At 53.8% G+C, this 19514-nt stretch overlaps 2 protein-coding genes across 3 annotated transcripts in view; both read right to left on the reverse strand.

Annotated features, from left to right (window-relative positions):
* LOC144732111 (PH and SEC7 domain-containing protein 2-like) overlaps window positions 1-16179 on the reverse strand; it is a 187813-nt gene extending 171634 nt beyond the window's left edge. For both annotated transcript variants that reach the window (XM_078613390.1, XM_078613389.1), the window contains exon 1: window positions 16019-16179. The gene's annotated coding sequence lies outside the window, so the exon portion shown is untranslated. The remainder of the gene's footprint in view (window positions 1-16018) is intronic.
* LOC144732013 (uncharacterized) overlaps window positions 9882-19514 on the reverse strand; it is a 42416-nt gene continuing 32783 nt past the window's right edge. The window contains exons 2-6 of the mRNA XM_078613194.1: window positions 19160-19212; window positions 16467-17526; window positions 16003-16180; window positions 15827-15880; window positions 9882-9895 (exon numbers count right to left, since the gene is read on the reverse strand). Coding sequence (XP_078469320.1) covers window positions 9882-9895; window positions 15827-15880; window positions 16003-16180; window positions 16467-17405 — 1185 coding nt within the window. The 5' untranslated portion in view covers window positions 17406-17526; window positions 19160-19212. The remainder of the gene's footprint in view (window positions 9896-15826; window positions 15881-16002; window positions 16181-16466; window positions 17527-19159; window positions 19213-19514) is intronic.

Below are 19514 nucleotides of genomic sequence, written 5' to 3' on the forward strand. Positions count from 1 at the left end.
CCCCCACCACCCCCTCAACCCCCACCACCCCCACCACCCCCTCAACCCCCACCACCCCCACCACCCCCATCACCCCCACCACCCCCTCCACCCTCACCACCCCCTCAACCCCCACCACCCCCACCACCCCCTCAACCCCCACCACCCCCTCAACCCCCACCACCCCCACCACCCCCTCTGCTGTGCGAGCGAGTCGCGCCGATGAAGGGCGCGGCACTGTGGCACACCGGTCGGGGTGGGTGGCCAGCACCACGCGCGCCCGGCCGCCTTTGTCTCCCCGGTGGCGATGTTGACCGCACACCACACCAGGTGCTCGTGTCGAGGCTGAGTCGACCTAAAGGGCACCGGTTTCGGATAATCGTGTCTGGCGCCAGTGGCCGGTGACCGGGAATCCAAGGTGCCGTCCATAAATGACGTCACGCGATTTTGGACGATTTATGACCCCCCCCGCCTTCGTCCCAAAAAGTCAGACCCCCCTCAAATATGACGTCACAAAGCTCTGTCCCCCCCCCCTAAAAAAATAAAACATGCTTCAAATCACTTTAAACTATTGTCATTGTAGTGCGTATTTAATGTGGCGCTGCACTCTGATGTTGTAGGAGAAAACATTTATTAAAAAGTCTATTTAATTAAGTAGAACGTCTATATTTATTTAAAGTTGCGCATTTTCACGTGACGTCACATTTCTCACCCCCCCTCCCCTCGTCACACATCGTCACAAATGTCTGACCCCCCCCCCCCCTAGGTGCGTGACGTCATTTATGGACGGCCCCCAACTCGTGCCGCCGGGGGTTCGTAACCCGGCGAGCTGACCGCTACACCCCCGCATCCTCAGCGCGAACACCCCCGCAAGCGCGGGGCCACTTGGTGTGACCCGGCACGTGCTCGCGGTGGGGGGGGGGGTCATGAATCATGTAGATGACCGGTTCGTGTGGTAGAGGTGGGGTGGTAGGGATGGGGTGGTGGGGGTGAGTCGAGTGAGTGGTAGGGGTGGGGTGGTAGGGGTGGGGAGGTAGGGGTGGGGTGGTGGGGGTGAGTCGAGTGGGTGGTGGGGGTGAGTCGAGTGGGTGGTGGGGGTGGGGAGGTGGGGGTGAGTAGAGTGAGTGGTAGGGGTGGGGTGGTAGGGGTGGGGTGGTAGGGATGGGGTGGTGGGGGTGAGTCGAGTGGGTGGTGGGGGTGGGGTGGTGGGGGTGAGTAGAGTGAGTGGTAGGGGTGGGGTGGTAGGGTGGGGAGGTAGGGGTGGGGTGGTGGGGGTGAGTCGAGTGGGTGGTGGGGGTGAGTCGAGTGGGTGGTGGGGGGTGGGGGGAGGTGGGGGTGAGTAGAGTGAGTGGTAGGGGTGGGGTGGTAGGGGTGGGGTGGTAGGGGTGAGTAGAGTGAGTGGTAGGGGTGGGGTGGTGGGGGTGAGTCGAGTGGGTGGTGGGGGTGGGGTGGTGTGGGTGAGGTGGTGGGGGTGAGTCGAGTGGGTGGTGGGGGTGAGTAGAGTGAGTGCTAGGGGTGGGGTGGTGGGGGTGAGTCGAGTGGGTGGTAGGGGTGGGGTGGTAGGGGTGGGGTGTTGGGGGTGAGTAGAGTGAGTGGTAGGGGTGGTGGGGGTGAGTCGAGTGGGTGGTGGGGGGTGGGGTGGTGGGGGTGAGGTGGTGGGGGTGAGTCGAGTGGGTGGTGGGGGTGAGTAGAGTGAGTGCTAGGGGTGAGGTGGTGGTGGTCGGGTGGTGGGGGTGAGTCGAGTGGGTGGTAGGGGTGGGGTGGTAGGGGTGGGGTGGTGGGTGGGTGAGTCGAGTGGGTGGTGGGGGTGAGTCGGGTGAGTGGTAGCGGTGGGGGTGAGTAGAGGGGGTGGAGGGGTGAGTCGGAACGTAGCTTCGGACCCCAATAAAGGCGCCTGTGTGTGGCATGCGGAAGGCGGCCTCGTTACCTGACAAAGCCATCGGGTTTGTAGACGCGTGCTGGGTAGGAATGCGATGCACACAACACGTGTTCACGTACGCTTCATCGTAACCCCTGCAATGGCGATACACTATTTAAACGAAACTTTATTTTATGTTACCAGGCAAGGCCCACTGAACAACATTGCTCTATTTTTTAAGAAGCGACGTTAGCCTCAACTGATGGCTCATTCGAAGTGGCTCATCACGCGGAAATGTACAGCAGCCAAATCCTCTACAACGCGTGATGTTGATTCTTAACGTGGAGGGGAAAACCGGAGGACCCGCAGAAAAAATCCACGCGATCACGGAGATAGAGAGAGACACGCAAACTCCGAATATTACAGCAGTAGGCATCAGGGTCGGGATCGAAACCACGACCTCCTGAATACCAGGCGAGGTAGTTAACATCTCCTAGCCACCGTGATGATGAGAGAGAGACACGCACAATCCAAATATACAGGCATCAGGGTCGGGATTGAACCCACGAACTCCTGAATACCAGGCGAGGTAGTTAACATCTCCTAGCCACCGTGATGATGATGAGAGAGAGACACGCACACTCCTAATATACAACAGGCATCATGGTCGGGATCGAAGCCACGACCTCCTGAACACCCGGCGAGGTAGTTAATCTCCTAGCCACCGTGATGATGATGAGAGAGAGACACGCACACTCCTAATAGACAACAGGCATCAGGGTCTGGATCGAAGCCACGACCTCCTGAATACCCGGCGAGGTAGTTAACATCTCCTAGCCACCGCGGCGCCCAATCAATGCCTGCCACCCGCTCACAGATTCCCAGAATGCGCGAGTCAAATCGAAAGCGGGTGGCAACACCAGCGCGTCGCCTCGACCGCACGGGTACGGGTAGCCGGGTATCGGGTAGGGTACGGGTATCGGGTACCTGGTTGCGACCTCTGCCACAAACTCACTCTCCCCCACGGTCTGAATGCGTGCGTCCTGTCTGTGTACGCTCTCTTAATTCGCGAGTCCGCCTTTATTTTTTGTCTCTGCAGTCAACGCAACAACAACAACAACAGCAATAACAACATCAACAACAAAAATCATTCAATGCGTTCAACGCTTCACGCACCCCTCAACCGGATGAATCCATCAGTCGCGGTGCGCATCATGGATGGCACCTTTTTCTTCCCCCCCCCCTCTTCTCTCCCACCGGAGTCTTTATCAAGCCCGTGAAATTGATACGCCTGTAAGAAAATATATATTTCCCGTGGCTTTGGCCACAGACAATGCTCAAGTATCTCGTCCATTAAGCGTTCTCTATCTTTCCTCTCTCTCTCTCCTCTCTCTCCTCTCTCTCGATGTTGTTCGTAGCTCTTCCGAGATGGGATTTTTGCCAGGGGATTAGGTTTGTTGAATAAATGTTCAAATATCGCATCGGAAATAAATAATCGGGTCAACGTCGATGGCCTGCTCAAAATTATCATTGAAGAAATTATGCCCAAATCTCCCGTTTACAGCCATGAACCAGTGGCGGAATATTCCACATTCCTATGGCGGGAGCGAGTCCATCCAAACGGCAACCACTGTTGGCGTCCCCGCAAAGTGGCACTGCACTTGCGAGCACGGTTGGCTACGTACGGTGCGAAGGAAGTTCAGCATACATTCGGTACATTTTTATCAACCCTGGAGGGATGATAGGTTGAGTCAACCCACCCCGCGCCCGGACCCCCCCCCCCCCCCCCGGACCAGGACGTGAACTCGCGAGCTTCAGATCGTGACCCACTCGCTCTGCCACTGAGACAGCCACGTGCCTGGACGCTGTGACTGAAGTGAATGGAACCAATGATCATATTTTTTGACTGGCAAATGAGGTTCCAATGGTGTAAATGCTTACCCCGAGCTCTCATACTCTGATGGTGCATTGTCTTTGAGTTGTGCACCTTTTGGCGTCATCTGGTCCAACACCAATGGAGACTAGGCTCTAAGGAAAGCTGTCTCGGGTGTGGACCAATCAACTTCAAGGACAGTGCACATTATCAGAGTTATGTTTTTTGTTTGCATTATGACTGCAGGTATTGTGGTCTATGTAAACATGACTCCTTGTAAAAAAAAGGTGTCAGTTTTGTTGCCAGATAGAAGGGTAAAAAAAACAATTATTGAATGAACGAACTTTGAGAGATTCGGCAGACCTTCCGCGAGCACAAAGGTCGTTACACAACAAAGTTATTTAACGCGAATGCATATTTATTTAGTTACTGCCTCTTCAATTAAACCGAAAGTAGAGTCAGCAAAACGGTAGCAATTGATTTCGCTGAATTATTCAAGGGGTGCCCAAGGACCCGCTTGTATTGGGTTGCAAAGCCACGCCAGGGGAAGTAGTTCCTGCCTCCAGGGATGAAGTAGTCCCTGCCTCCGCACCCTTGAGAGGGTGACACGCACAAAAAAAATAACTTATGAACTTCCGAAGAACGTCCCATCACACCACGCCGTGGTTCCAAAAGCACATTCAGAGCAGCGGGGAGCGGTGGCGGCGTGGTTAGCACACTTCGCTCTGAAACCCGCTCCGGCTAGAACACGTGCCACCTGCCTTCACCGATTCTCGACATCGCCCCATTTCACCAAACCAGTGCCAAACCCGGCGTGGTGAAGTATGGTCAACCGTAACCCCGACACCACAGAGAAGCCCTTCACAGGGCAGCGCATTGACAAATGCGCGTACAGTCCTCCGTTACGCTCGTGCAACTATTCTCATGACAATGTCAGAGGAACTATTTCAACTTCGTCTTCTAAATCCCCGTTCCCTCGGGGTGCGCGCGAGGCGACTGTGTCACCGCCGCCGCCGCCGCCGGCCGAACCAGCCGGACCAGGAAGCGTCATGGCGGTCAGTGGGCGCACGATGGAATGCCGTGGCACCGCATTTGCATCTCGAAAAACAACACCAGCAGCAGCAGCAGCCTGCCGTGATGTGACAACCCTCTCAGTGGGCCATTTGTGTCGATCGAACTGAGAAAACACGCGGAAAAGACCGCAGTTTTGGCACGCGCGTGACCTCACAGTGTGACCTTACATCGTGACCTCACAGCGTGACCTCACAGTGTGACCTTACATCGTGACCTTACATCGTGACCTTACATCGTGACCTCACAGCGTGACCTCACAGTCTGACTCTACAGTGTGACCTCACAGCGTGACCTCACAGCGTGACCTTACATCGTGACCTCACAGCGTGACCTTACATCGTGACCTCACAGCATGACCTTAAATCGTGACCTCACAGCGTGACCTTACACCGTGACCTCACAGCGTGACCTCACAGCGTGACCTTACATCGTGACCTTACATCGTGACCTTACAGCGTGACCTTGCATTTCCCACGTCACCTTACAGCGCGACGCGGGCATTCGAGAGCAGCGATCTTCGCTCATTATCAAAGGGGCGGGGCCACTTTCGTCGAGAAGACATCATCAGTGTGAGGGCCGCCACACATTTGAAACCATGGTTGGGTTTGACAGCAGCACGGTGATGATGATGGTGGTGATGATGGGGTGTTTTCACCATTTGTGTATTGTCGGTGGGGAGGGGGGGGGTGGTGGGGGGGCACGTCAGGGGCCCGCACTAAAGGCCACCCAGAGGCCGCCAGTGTCCCGCGGGCCCTCGCAACGAAGAGACATCGCGACAGGGCAAACCGCACCTCGAGATGCTGGGCCAGACCGGTGGCACGTGCGCTACACGGGGAGCGAAGAAGTCGCTGTCCCCATGAGAGACAGCGAGTCGTAGGAGATGGAGGAGGGCTACAGTTCATCACGTAGGAGGCTTTCGCAACAAATATCATCCACAATAGAGGGTTTTTTTTTTGGGTTAAATATATAAATGCGTCGTTAAAGTCGCCACCACCCGACGCAGCCAATTAGTAAGGGGTTTGTCACGTGAACAGGACGTGCTATTATTTAATTTAATTTATTATTTTATCTTTAGACGTGACTTAACCGAAAGAACCAAATAATAATTCCTGCAGTCACGAAAGTTCTAAAATTAAGATAGGACGTGCCAATTCGTTACAATGACAGCACACCGGTGTGTTGGAGAGTAAATTGAGAGATTGTTAAATGTTGTGGGTTTACTCTCCAACACACAACCGGTGTGCTGTACTAGCAACGGATTGGCCACGTTCTGTTTAGGTGACAACCCTCACTAGTTGGCTGCGTCGGGTGGTGGCGGGTTTCGACGACACATTTATACATTGACGCGCTGTAACCCCCCAAAACGCCTCTGCTGTGGAGGAGGACTACGTTGACAGGAGGCAGGGAGACGGGTGGCTGGGAGAAAGGAATCCCGGATCTCGGAGGCGGCAGAGGCGGGAGCGTGCGAAGGAGCGGACCTCCCACCGAGCGTGGGTCGACCGAGGACTTCCACTGGAATCCCTCCGTTGCTAGGGCGGAGAGTACGTGGGGCGTGAAGGGGAGCAGAGTGAGATGTGGAGAGGTAGGGGAGTACGTGGAGGGGTGTAGGGTGAGACGAGACGGGGAGAGGTAGGAGAGTTCGTGGATTGGGATGAGAGGGGAGAGGAAGGAGAGTGCGTGGAGGGGAATAGAGTGAGATGAGAGGGGAGAGGCAGGAGAGTGTGTGGAGGGGAGTAGAGTGAGATGAGAGGGGAGAGGCAGGAGAGTGTGTGGAGGGGAGTAGAGTGAGATGAGAGGGGAGAGGTAGGAGAGTGCGTGGAGGGGAGTAGAGTGAGATGAGAGGGGAGAGGTAGGAGAGTGCGTGGAGGAGAGTAGAGTGAGATGAGAGGGGAGAGGTAGGAGAGTGCGTGGAGGGGAGTAGAGTGAGATGAGAGGGGAGAGGTAGGAGAGTGCGTGGAGGGGAGTAGAGTGAGATGAGAGGGGAGAGGTATGAGAGTGTGTGGAGGGGAGTAGAGTGAGATGAGAGGGGAGAGGTAGGAGAGTGCGTGGAGGGGAGTAGAGTGAGATGAGAGGGGAGAGGTAGGAGAGTGCGTGGAGGGGAGTAGAGTGAGATGAGAGGGGAGAGGTAGGAGAGTGCGTGGAGGGGAGTAGAGTGAGATGAGAGGGGAGAGGTATGAGAGTGTGTGGAGGGGAGTAGAGTGAGATGAGAGGGGAGAGGTAGGAGAGTGTGTGGAGGGGAGTAGAGTGAGATGAGAGGGATAGGCAGGAGAGTGCGTGACCAGGCAATTTCAGGGCTGCACCTTGACCTTTTGAACCTGAATTCCATTCCCACCCCCCCCTCGGATTTCCAATCCAGAGGTCACCGACGGCAGTTGGATCAATGGTGCCAGATATTCAATTCCTTTCCCCACTGCCTCCCCCACTGCCTCCCCCTGCCGGCTACATCCGCCCGTCGGTGCGAATGGGTGGACCACGGCTAGTCCATGATGGGGCAGGTCGCGTGTGGTGGGGTAGATTGTGGTGGGTACGCACGCCCAAATCTCTTCCAGAAAACGTCTGGTCAACGTGGAGGAGTAGGCCAAAAACACACTCCAGAGTCCCGCCATAACCGCGTTGTGACGCCTGTGCAACGCATTCTAACGGTGACGCTCACCGCATCGTTACGGCGATTTGTGTTGCCGAAGCGTGCGTCTTTCAGAGCGAAACTCGACAGTGATTATTGTAGGCGTCTGTAAGCGTGTTATTTGGAACTGAGTGGGGGAGCGGCGGTGCAGCGGTTAGCACGCTGCGCTACGGATCCAGCGACCCAGGGTTGATTCCCACTCACGGCCATCACCAGTGACAATTGTTTGAACTGCTCCCGGGCCTCCCCTAGGTCGACTCGGTCTCAAATGAGTACCTCTTTCGATGTGTAAACATCGCCACTGGGGAGACAAGGGTGGCCGGGCGTGGTGCCTGCCACCCACCCCCTCGTGTGCCGTGCCGGCCTTCATAGGTGCTACTCGCTAACAGCACTTGCCCCTTCATTCTGGCAAAGCTAGACTGAGGGATCTTTGTCTTTTCCCTCCTCAACGAATCGTGACATATTCCTTTCCGTCGTCTTCCTCCCGTGATACTTTTCGTTTTACTTTGCACTGCCAGCAGCACGGACTGGCCAGAAGAGAGAAAACAAATCCAAAGCCGAATGTCTTGGGTTTAGTAGAATCGGCACGCAAGAAGGCACTATGATTTACCGATTCTGCTTGCTGGATTTTGCAAAAGCTCAACCGTTAAAAACTAAAAGAAATCCAATTCGGATTTCTAAATTTGTATCGAGGCAGAACGTTTAATTTTCAACCAGCTGAGAGCCCACTGAGGCTATATAAGCCTCGAATTGATCCGCTTCGTGAATGGAAAACTAGAGCCACGAGCCACAGAGGTGAGATTGTGGCCATGCGAGCCAAACGGTGGCCCATAGAGTCAACTTCTCGATACGTAGAACTCGTAGAGATGCATAGGGACTCATAGAGATATATAGAGATGCATAGATATGCATACAGACTCATAGAGATACATATAACTCATAGAGATGCATAGAGACTCATAGAGATGCATAGAGACTCATAGAGATACATAGAGAGTCATATAGATATATAGAGATATATAGATATGCATAGAGATGCATAGAGACTCATAGAGATACATAGAGACTCATAGAGATACATAGAGACTCATAGAGATACATAGAGACTCATAGAGGTGCATAGAGACTCATAGAGATACATAGAGAGTCATATAGATATATAGAGATATATAGATATGCATAGAGATGCATAGAGACTCATAGAGATGCATAGAGACTCATAGAAATACATAGAGACTCATAGAGATACATAGAGAGTCATATAGATATATAGAGATATATAGATATGCATAGAGATGCATAGAGACTCATAGAGATGCATAGAGACTCATAGAGATACATAGAGACTCATAGAGATACATAGAGACTCATAGAGATGCATAGAGACTCATAGAGATGCATAGAGACTCATAGAGATACATAGAGACTCATAGAGATACATAGAGAGTCATATAGATATATAGAGATATATAGATATGCATAGAGATGCATAGAGACTCATAGAGATACATAGAGACTCATAGAGATACATAGAGACTCATAGAGATACATAGAGACTCATAGAGATGCATAGAGACTCATAGAGATACATAGAGAGTCATATAGATATATAGAGATATATAGATATGCATAGAGATGCATAGAGACTCATAGAGATACATAGAGACTCATAGAGATACATAGAGACTCATAGAGATACATAGAGACTCATAGAGATGCATAGAGACTCATAGAGATGCATAGAGACTCATAGAGATACATAGAGACTCATAGAGATACATAGAGAGTCATATAGATATATAGAGATATATAGATATGCATAGAGATGCATAGAGACTCATAGAGATACATAGAGACTCATAGAGATACATAGAGACTCATAGAGATACATAGAGACTCATAGAGATGCATAGAGACTCATAGAGATACATAGAGAGTCATATAGATATATAGAGATATATAGATATGCATAGAGATGCATAGAGACTCATAGAGATGCATAGAGACTCATAGAGATACATAGAGACTCATAGAGATACATAGAGACTCATAGAGATGCATAGAGGCTCATAGAAATACATCGAGATACACAGACTGTTATTCGTGCATAGGACATGTCAATACAGAGAGAGTACACGTTCGTTTGTAAACACGGTTATACTAATGACTTAATGAGAATTATTACTTTTTTCAAAGAGCGCCCACGACTCTGGGACACAATGGGCAAGAACTGCATTGTCACTCTCAACCGTAGTTGAAAAGCGTCAGCGCCCGCAACGCACCAGCGCAACAACAAAGGGGGGGGAGAACTTTTATGAGAACTTTTACTGTCTAAGTCAACCAAATTGTCGGGGAAACGACGGCCAATTCAACGCGGGGGGGGGGGGGCGAGAGAGAATTATATTGGGACGTAAAAAAAACAATTTGAGAAACCAAAGTCATGAATCGGTATTGGATTGCTCTCGGGGTGCCCTTCACAGCTCGCTGGCTGCGAGAACAATCAAAACGCATCAATTAACGCCCCAGAACGGGCAGGCACATCAATGATTATTGGTGATTATGACACGATGCTTGTTTAAGGGGCGGGGGTGGGGGGGGTGATGTGGAGTGGGGGGGGGGAGTGGGGGTGGAGTGGGGGGTGGAGTGGGGGGGTGGAGTGGCGGGTGCATTGGGGGGTGATGTGGGGGGTGCAGTAGGGGGTGGAGTGGGGGGGTGGAGTGGGGGGTGGAGTGAGGGATGATGTGGGGGGTGGAGTGGGGGGGTGGAGTGGGGGGGTGAAGTGGGGGGTGATTTGGGGGGGTGGAGTGGGGGGTGGAGTGAGGGATGATGTGGGGGGTGGAGTGGGGGGGTGGAGTGGGGGGGTGGAGTGGGTGCAGTGGGGGGGTGGAGTTGGGGGGTGGAGTGGGGGGGGTAGAGTGGGGGGGTAGAGTGGGGGGGTAGAGTGGGGTGGTAGAGTGGGGGGTGGAGTCGGGGGTGGAGTCGGGGGTGGAGTGGGGGGTGGAGTGGGGGGGGTGGAGTGGCGGGTGCAGTGGGGGGTGATGTGGGGGGTGCAGTAGGGGGTGGAGTGGGGGGGTGGAGTGGGGGGTGGAGTGGGGGGGTGAAGTGGGGGGTGATATGGGGGGGGTGGAGTGGGGGGTGGAGTGAGGGATGATGTGGGGGGTGGAGTGGGGGGGGTGGAGTGGGGGGGTGGAGTGGGGGGGGTGCAGTGGGGGGGGGTGGAGTTGGGGGGTGGAGTGGGGGGGTAGAGTGGGGGGGTAGAGTGGGGGGGGGTAGAGTGGGGGGGGGTAGAATGGGGGGCGTAGAGTGGGGGGGTAGAGTGGGGGGTGGAGTCGGGGGTGGAGTGGGGGGGGTATCTTGTTTATATTTTAACGCACGCGCCTCTCGCGAGCTTCTGGATCAAGACAGAACGCACGAAGGCCGTGTCCATGTAGATGTTGGCACGCGGGCGTGCGTCAGCCAGCGAGCCCCATACCACCGTCGCCTCCCTCGGTAGGACGTCACGGGGTAACTGTTCTACCCATGCCCGCGACCTCCTGAACCTGCGAGCCTTCCACAACTTCGACTTGACTCCGAATTACACCTTCATTCAATTTTCTTTTTTTTTTGTTAAAAACTTTACAGCGTGAATTAAACGACGCTATCCCTACCTATAAAATCAAGGCACGCCTAGAAAAATCGAAAGAGATGAACTGTTCTGTGCTCGGTGGCGATCTGAGGACCCATTGGAGGTGAGCGCCACAGCATAGACGCCACACACTGAGCGTGGCGTACGGTGGTTGTTGTTGTTGTTGTTTAGGTAAAAAAAATGAAATAAAATGTATTTTTATGAATTTTAATTTCATTTTTTTTTTTACCTACGTGACTTTACCGAAAAAACTAAAAGTATGGATCCTTGCAGTCAAGAAGGCTTCAAATCTAGAATTAGTTATTGTTGTTGTTGACGTCTGCGGCTCACATTGGCACCACGGATTGAGGCACGTAGTGAGCGAGCGTCGGAGTGTTTGTCTTGCCCCGAGACGAATCGAGAGAGGTATGGCTCAGTTGGAGCGTCAGTGTCTGGTGTAATGTGGCCAGTGGATCCGATACGAGACAGATACTGACGGCGCGGCATGGCGCACCGGGGGAGAGAATCTTTATGCCTACTGGAGGAATCCGATGTGCTATAAAGCTCTTTTCAACAGACTGTCCAGTCGGGGCTACGGGGTCAGAACGTTACAGCAACAAACAATACAAAAACGCGATAGGAGTGCAAAGTATTCGGCGGGTAAACAAGTCACGTAAATAATATCACGTACACAAATAAAACTAAACAATTTATTTTTATCTTTCCAGGTAAAAGCCCACTGAGACATTAGCTTCTTCTTTTATCAGAAGCGACCTGGCCACAAATGATAGCTCAACGAAGTGGCTTATCACGTGGACATTTATAGCAGCAAAATAATCGAAATAATATCGACGCACGTTCCTAAATGGAGTTCCAAAAACAAGACAAAGATCCCTCGTATAGCCTTAACATACTTTTTGGGGCAAGTGCTGTTATATCGAGCACCAGGCACGGCCGCCTTTGTCTCCAGAGTGGCGCTGTTGACGCGCCGCACCAGGTACTGTACTTATTTAAGGCTGAGTCCACCTAGGGGAGGGCCCAGAATCGGTGTTGTTGGCCGTGAGCGGGATTCGAACTCGGATCGCGCGTCGTTCGTAGTGCAGCGGTGCTAACCACTGCGCCACCACTCCCAAGAGGGCATCACTGCATGCGCATGCATCATCGCCGTGAGTGGTGAATTATTGTGATGAATCACTCTTGTGATTACGCTGCTGAGAATAACCAGGGCTTTTAATGTCCCTGGGAAGACTAAAAAAATTCCCATGAACGGCAACCGCCTTAAGGAGAGGACGATCCAGGGAAAAGCGGGACAAGGTGGCAACCCCCATCGGTGTCACGGCAAAGGGGGCCCATGAGCTGGAGGGGCCCAGGGGCTAGGAAGAGGAGGAAGAAGGGGGGGGGATTGGACAGTGAGGCCCCCCCTCCCCCCCCAGCCCCCCCCTCCCCCCCATTTAATTTCCTGAACCAGGGCAGGGGTCAACAATGTAACCAACAAGAAGAGCCATTTTTTGTCGAATTCGGTCAAAAAAAGCGCTCAATATTTCAAGAGCCACAATGCACTGCGTGGTGGTGATTACGAGACGACGGCCCTTGATAAAGAAGGCCACGAAACAGTCCTCAATGAGCCGCTTGCCTGTCCGGAGCCGCAGGTTGCCGACCTCTGCCCATGGTGACCTGGACTTCCATGGTGAATTGGCCTTCCATGGTGAACTGGGTTTCCATGGTGAACTGGCCTTCCATGGTGAACTGGCCTTCCATGGTGAACTGGCCTTCTATGGTGAAGTGGCCTTCCATTGTGAATTGGCCTTCCATGGTGAAGTTGCCTTCCATGGTGAACTGGCCTTCCATGGTGAACTGGCCTTCCATGGTGAATTGGCCTTCCATGGTGAACTGGCCTTCCATAGTGAACTGGCCTTCCATGATGAACTGGCCTTCCATGGTCAGGGGTCGGCAACCAAAATAAATAAAGTAAGAACAGCCATTGTTTACGCACTTCAAGAACCCAGCGCATTGGAGTCCTTTTAAAAGAGCCACCGCACTTGCGGCTCTGGGTACGCGGGGCCCACGTGAGAGTGCGTTGGCTCACAGCGAGTAGTGACTTGCGGTCAGCAGAGGGCGACACTCGTCCATACAAATGAAGGGAGGCAGAGAGAGAGAGAGACGGGTTTAACCACGGACGAGGGCTTCCAACTCTGGCTATCGCCTGATGATGCCGGTTGTTGCAATTACCGGCGGAACGTCACGGTACTCGAATTTTAAACGTTGCTGTGGCTTTTACTCTCCAACAAACAACCGGTGTGCTGAACTAGCAACGAATTGGCACGTTTTGTTCACGTGACGCACAAGCTTTACCGATTGGGCTGTGTCGGGCGGTGGCGGGTTTACCGACACGTTTATATTTGCGCGATCTAACCCAAAAAAAACCCCCATCTATTTTTGAAAAAAGACACCGCATGCACACACTTTGTTGGGGCAAGTGCTGGCTTAGCGAGCACCTATGAAGGCAGGTCGGCACGGTGAGTTTGTCTGCCCAGTGTGTTTGTTCCCTCGCTTGTCCGTATAGACAATTTGGTACTCTGCTTATTTCATGCCGGGTCCCCCGAGGAAAGATCCAGGACAGGTTCTCATTCTTCTCGCCACTGGTAAGTAACCTCGTCCCATGTGTGTGTTTTTTTTTTTGAGCTGTAATACAAAAAAAGTATGCTGGGGGAAGCTCCCAGCATTGTGGAGTGAAACGTCAGCCATCGTGCTGTGACAAGCGCGTTGTACGACACGGAGCCGCTTGAACGCTGCACGGCGCAACCGCCACAGATGTTTCGCCGCGGCCAGGAATCGAACCCAGGCCAGCGAGTTCGTAATGCGGCACGCGCAAACCACTTGCGCTCCCATTTCCAACATACAAAGACAAGAATCCCCCGTGTAGCCTTAACAGACTGCCGGCACGGCACACGAGGGGGTGGGTGGCCAACACCACGCCTGGCCGCCTTTGTCTCCCCAGCACTGATGCTTACGCGTCCGTAGCAAGTACTCATTGAAGGCTGAGACGACGTAGAGGAGGCTCATGACCGTTCCCCCCGGCAATGAGCGTGGCACATTTCTTTTGCATGGTCCAGTTGAGGCATATCTGCTCCTCGTCGTGATCAATTATCATCATCAATCAGCCTTGGTCAGTCCAATGCTAGATTATGGCCTCCCCAAGTCTCCGCTACCTCACAATCCTGCCATGGAAGAGGTTTTGTGTTTTTTTCATTACGGAGCTGATTTCATCGCTCCATCTCCTCTCTGCATGTGACACCGTAGCCGCAGCCAACTCTGCATGGGGAGTTTTCTACTGCTGAGGCATTTGATGGTGACAAATGGGGTGATGGTTGTTTGTGAGATCACAGTACAACACAGTACTCAAAACATCTGCCTGTCCGCAGTGCCGGATGAAGCTAGTGTGGGACCTGTAGCATATGATGTTATAACGGGGCCCTAAATAAAAAAAAAAACACGTAAATATTAAAACACAATTTTTTTTGCTATACAGCCAGATAATACGACAAATCGCTAACCTTAAACACCTAGTCGTTCATAAAAGTCGAAGGCGGTATAGTACTATAGTAATAGAGCAAGTGCAGAATCACTGAACCGGAATTGATAGTTTGAAAGATCTTCTTCTTCTTGGTTCTTTCGGTAAAGTCACGTAGAAGGAAAATAATAAAATAATAAAAATAAAACATAATAAAATAATTCTCACGACATTTCGGCCACAACGCAAGCAGCCGTCCTCAGGTGAAGAACAGGTCTGTCGGAAAGACAGCGTCATTCAGACGCGGCCGAAACGTCGTAAGAATGATTTTATTATGTGTTATTTTTCTTATTTTATTATTTCCCTTCTACGTGACTTTACCGAAAGAACCAAGAAGATGAATCCCTGCAGTCACGAAAGCTTTAAATCGAAGTTTGAAAGAATTTAGCGCGGGGCCCTTGAAAGTGCGGGGCCCGTAGCATTTGTAGCTATTTTTGTTTCTAGGATAATCCAGCACTGCCTGTCCGTCACTCTATATCTAAATATACACGCTTCGTGGAATTTCCCTTTTTATTACACTCAAAAGAACACAACTTAAACACACACACACACACTGTATTGGCGAGGCGCCGTAACAAAATTTCAGGGCCCTTCTGAAAACAAAAATCCCGGACGAATGTTTACCGATTTATATCGACTGTATGCGTCTGAGAGTACAATGGGTTTTGAATCAATAATTGAAGCATGACTGCACACACCACGAGATCGTATCCTTCGCATGAACGTTCCTGTCGTGGCCACACAATGACGACCAACGTCAATTATTTGTCTGGGAAGGTCTCACTCAGACTCGACAAGTGTTCAGAAGAGTCCAGGGTTGGCTTGGTTGGTGAATACTCAGGATGAGTGTTTGGCTCCACGCGAGAGAAAAGCGGAAAACCCCAACGCGTTTGTTTTGTTTCGCCATACTTCCCCACGCTGGTCAGTGCGGGTCGGATGAAGCGTGGCCGACGACCGGTTTGAATACCGCTCACTCCCGCAACCGGCCAGGATTTGAACCTAGATGGCCGCGTTCATCGCGCACCATGCTAACCACTGTTACACCGCTCTGCCCCCGTCACACGAAGCGCCACCCAGATAGTGGTGGGGGTGTGGAAGGGAAGGAGGTCGTTGGGGGCGGGGGTGAGGTGCCATTTGCTCCGGGGACCTCACAATAAATATAAAAGTTCGGCAACCACATGGCATTTTGTCCCGAGCCTCCTGCCCTGGGCCTGCAGGTCACGCACGCGCGCGACCGGAGGCACCTTCCCTGAGCGCGGCAAAACGACCTCGGTCGGTGAAACCGATGCGCGGCACCACTACGCACGCGGCAACACGGACGCGGAACTTAAATAAACTCAAAGCAACAACACACACTGACGTTACGGAGTAATGGCCCTTTCTCACCGCGCACACAGAGAGAGAGAGATTGGTAGGACACGGAACTTCTCGCTGACCTTCTTGACCTTGACCGCGTCGTAGGGGCCGCTGGGGGAGCGCGTGATGTGGTCCCCGATGACCTCAACGTTGACGGAGTTGACTCGCGGCGTCCGAGTCACCACGGTGGCCTGCGTCGCTTCCGCCGCACGGCCGTATCCTCCTCCTCCTCCGCCGGGTTCCTGGCACCAGCCGAGAGAGAGAGAGGGGGGGCGGGGGGGCGACTCGCGATGGCACGGCGCTCGCTCGTCCATCACGCAAACTCCGGTCGTCGTCCTAGCAGCGGCGGCTTTCGGCTGGCCATCAAACAAAGACTGACACTGCATCGCACGCGTTCAGATGCACTTCCCCTTCCTTCCCATATTAGGACGCTACTGGAGCTACACACTTTTATATCATCTAGATTGACAACTCGTTTCTTTATAAGTTCAACACACGCACACCGGCCCATCGCGCACACCGGCCCACCTGCTCATCCAGCGGCAGCAGCTGAAGCGGCGTCAGCCGCGGCGTCGCGAAGGCGCGCGGCGAGTAGCCGGGCCGGCTGACCTCCACCTTCCAACGCGGGCCCGGCGGCGGCGTCCACGCCGGCGCGGGGCTCCTGGCGCCGCACGGCGGCACGGGGGCCCTCGCGTCCGGCGTGGACGCGGGGGGGCCCTGCGAGGCCGCGGCGCTCAGCGTCGAAGGCCCGGCGGCGACGTCATGCCTCTCGCCCTCCGACGCCGCCTCGGAGGCGAGGGTAGCCCGGGAACGTCGAGCGCCGGTCAGGGGTGCGGCGGAGGACCCTCGACTCGCGGCCGTCTCCGGCGAGGCCCACGGGGTCTGCCGCGCGTTAGCGTCTCCGGGGGCCGGTTGGCCCCGCGGGCTCCGGCACGGGAAGGCGTCGTGCGAGTTGCCGGGCCCGTAGAAGCAACGGGAGCCGACCGAGCGACGGGGCGACGGCCCGCTCCGCTCCATGGCGTCAGCGGCCCCGGGTGACGCGGGAGGCCGCGGCGCCTTCACGAACGAGCCCACGACGGCGTAGGCCACCAGCCCGCCGTGGGCTTCCGACGGCTCCCCGGGGAGGCGTTCGGCGACCCTCGTCGTTCCGACGTAAGGCGCCGAGCCGACGGACGAGCGAGCGAAGGGCGGTAGAGCTCCCCGATCGGCGCCGGAGTCCCGCGCGTCCGCCGCGCCAAAGTCACACCGCCGGACGCCCGGCCCGACGATGGGTGGGCCATAGCGAAGTCCGGCGTCCCCGGCCGACCGCGGAGATGCGCCGACCTCCGCCATCCTCCCACCCGCGGCTCCGGAGTCGTCGGGGAGGGCGCTCGGCCTACGGGCGGCTCCGCCGCGGGGACTCGGGAGCGGCGACGCGAGCTGCACGAAGAGGTACGACGAGGAGCGGGCGCGACGAGGTTCCGCCATGGCTCGGGGTCGGGGTTGGGGCGCGTGGCGACGAGACTGGAGGGACGCTCGCCGTCAGCGCAGGGGTGCGCGGCGCACCGCAGCGCAGCGGGCGGCCCATCCCTCGTGCCGTGGGTGACGCCTGCGGGCGAGCGAGTCGCGGGAGCGTCAGTCGCTCACGCCGCTGAGAAAGATTGCGTCGTGGAAATTCACCACTCGCCGGCGCTCCCGCAGAAGGAGAGAGACAGAGAGGACGGCTCAGAGGCGCCAAGAGACGACTGGGAAAGGCAGCAGCAGCATCTAGGCAGTGAACCGCCACTAAATTCCCCTCCACCCAAGCTCTGCGGTCCTCGATATATATTAAAGTTGTATCGACCATTTAGGGAGTGTTTACACGTGGGAGGATACTAAGAAACCTCGTGTGTGCTGGAAGGACATGTAACATCCTTACACGTGACCACTACGACTCTAACTCTTCTATCCAGACCTCTTATCTCTCCCTCCTGCTTTTCTCTCTCTCTCTCATCATTGCATTTGTTTACCCAGAAATTCCTGAGTCTCAAGACTCTTTTTCAGGAGGGTCCTGCCAGGTTTCTCGCGACGACGTGGCTATGTACGATTCCAATTGGGCATATTATCAGGGTTAGAATGTTTGGTCACCATACCATCATCTCACCCATCTGTTGTCTCTTGCCTACAGCTCTCTTTCTCCCTCTCACCTCTCCCTCTCTAGCTAATCTCGCGGTCACCCTCCCGATCGTATCTCTCCACATCTCGGTGAGCGCTTTCGCTCTCTCTCTCCGAGCGGCCTCGTGGGCCCGGTTGTGGCCTGCGGGTGGCCACGGGAAGGGCCCTGCTCTAAAACATTTTGCTCCGGTGGCCTGTGCCCACCATGCTTCGCCGTTAATGCCGCCTCAACCGCGTCCGTGGACCACTGCCAATACAGCCCGCGACCGCGTTTAACCCCTTTCCCGTTCCGAAACCTCTAAAAGGTTCAGGTTGCGGGTGTCCCGTTCACCGCTGAATCTCGGAACGCGCAAACGGCTCAGCTTTAATATTGTTTAGAGAGGCATAGTGGCGCCGTTGTTTTCAAAAGACGCCGCACTCACCACCGCACTCTACGATAGCCGGTGCCAAACTTTGCCGCATGCCCTCCCACATGGCCTTGTGGGAGCCTCGGTAGCAATGAAGTTATTTTATTTTAGTTATTTTTCGTGTTTGTTTTAATAATGTACACGTACGTACATTTACGTCATCGGGACGGGAAAGGATTACATTATACATTGTTATTTGATTCACGTAAAAAAAAATATGATCGGATTAAATGATTTGTAACGAACCACAAGCAGTTCTTCGTGATTGTTTCTTCATCACTATTATTCATAGCAATTTAGGGAGAGTAAGTCCTTGTGTAACGCGGTAGAGGCGATCCTGAAAAGTGCTGCGGTAACCGAAAAATGCGTGAAGTGAAAATAATTTCCCTATAAATAATGTCACGATAGAGTTTGTCGAGATTCGATGAGATGGCGGGACAATAAACCGAGGTTACGCCGCCACGTTACTGTATCATTCCACGTACCGCATCACTTCGCTCAGCCGGGCAGCTCAAGAAAGTAGTTCGTCATCGACCACTCAGAAACCCCGTTATAACGGGAGAACCACGTGACAGCCAAAACACGTTGTAGTGTGAGCACCGCCACGCGCTAAGCGAGGAAATGTTTTTACGTTTTCACACCGTCAATTATTCTCTCGTGCATACGACAAACACAACGCACCTTGTGTGAACGAGGCACGATATGCTGGACAGGTGAATCTTGCAGTGACGATCCTGAAACGACAACACGAGGTGGAGCGATACATTTAATCATTGCTGAAAAGTATCCATTCAATCGTCATATTTTGCCCGTGACGCGACAACTGGATTTGATTGGCTCGTCCGTTGTTGGGTGCTGGTTGAGGGTTTCAGTGAAAGGTTTTGTTTACCTCGTAACTGCACGATGATCTCACCAAAAGGAACGCAAATATTAATTCGTAATGTCGGTCGTGGGAGCCTACGTATTAAATTCACCCGTTCCCATTCTGAGGTGTCTGCAAGTGGCAGGGTGGGTGTCCCGTTCAGCGTGAGCAGCT

This window comes from Lampetra planeri, chromosome 41 (genome assembly GCF_965212315.1).
Source record: "Lampetra planeri chromosome 41, kcLamPlan1.2.h2, whole genome shotgun sequence".
Classification (NCBI taxonomy): Eukaryota; Metazoa; Chordata; class Hyperoartia; order Petromyzontiformes; family Petromyzontidae; genus Lampetra; species Lampetra planeri.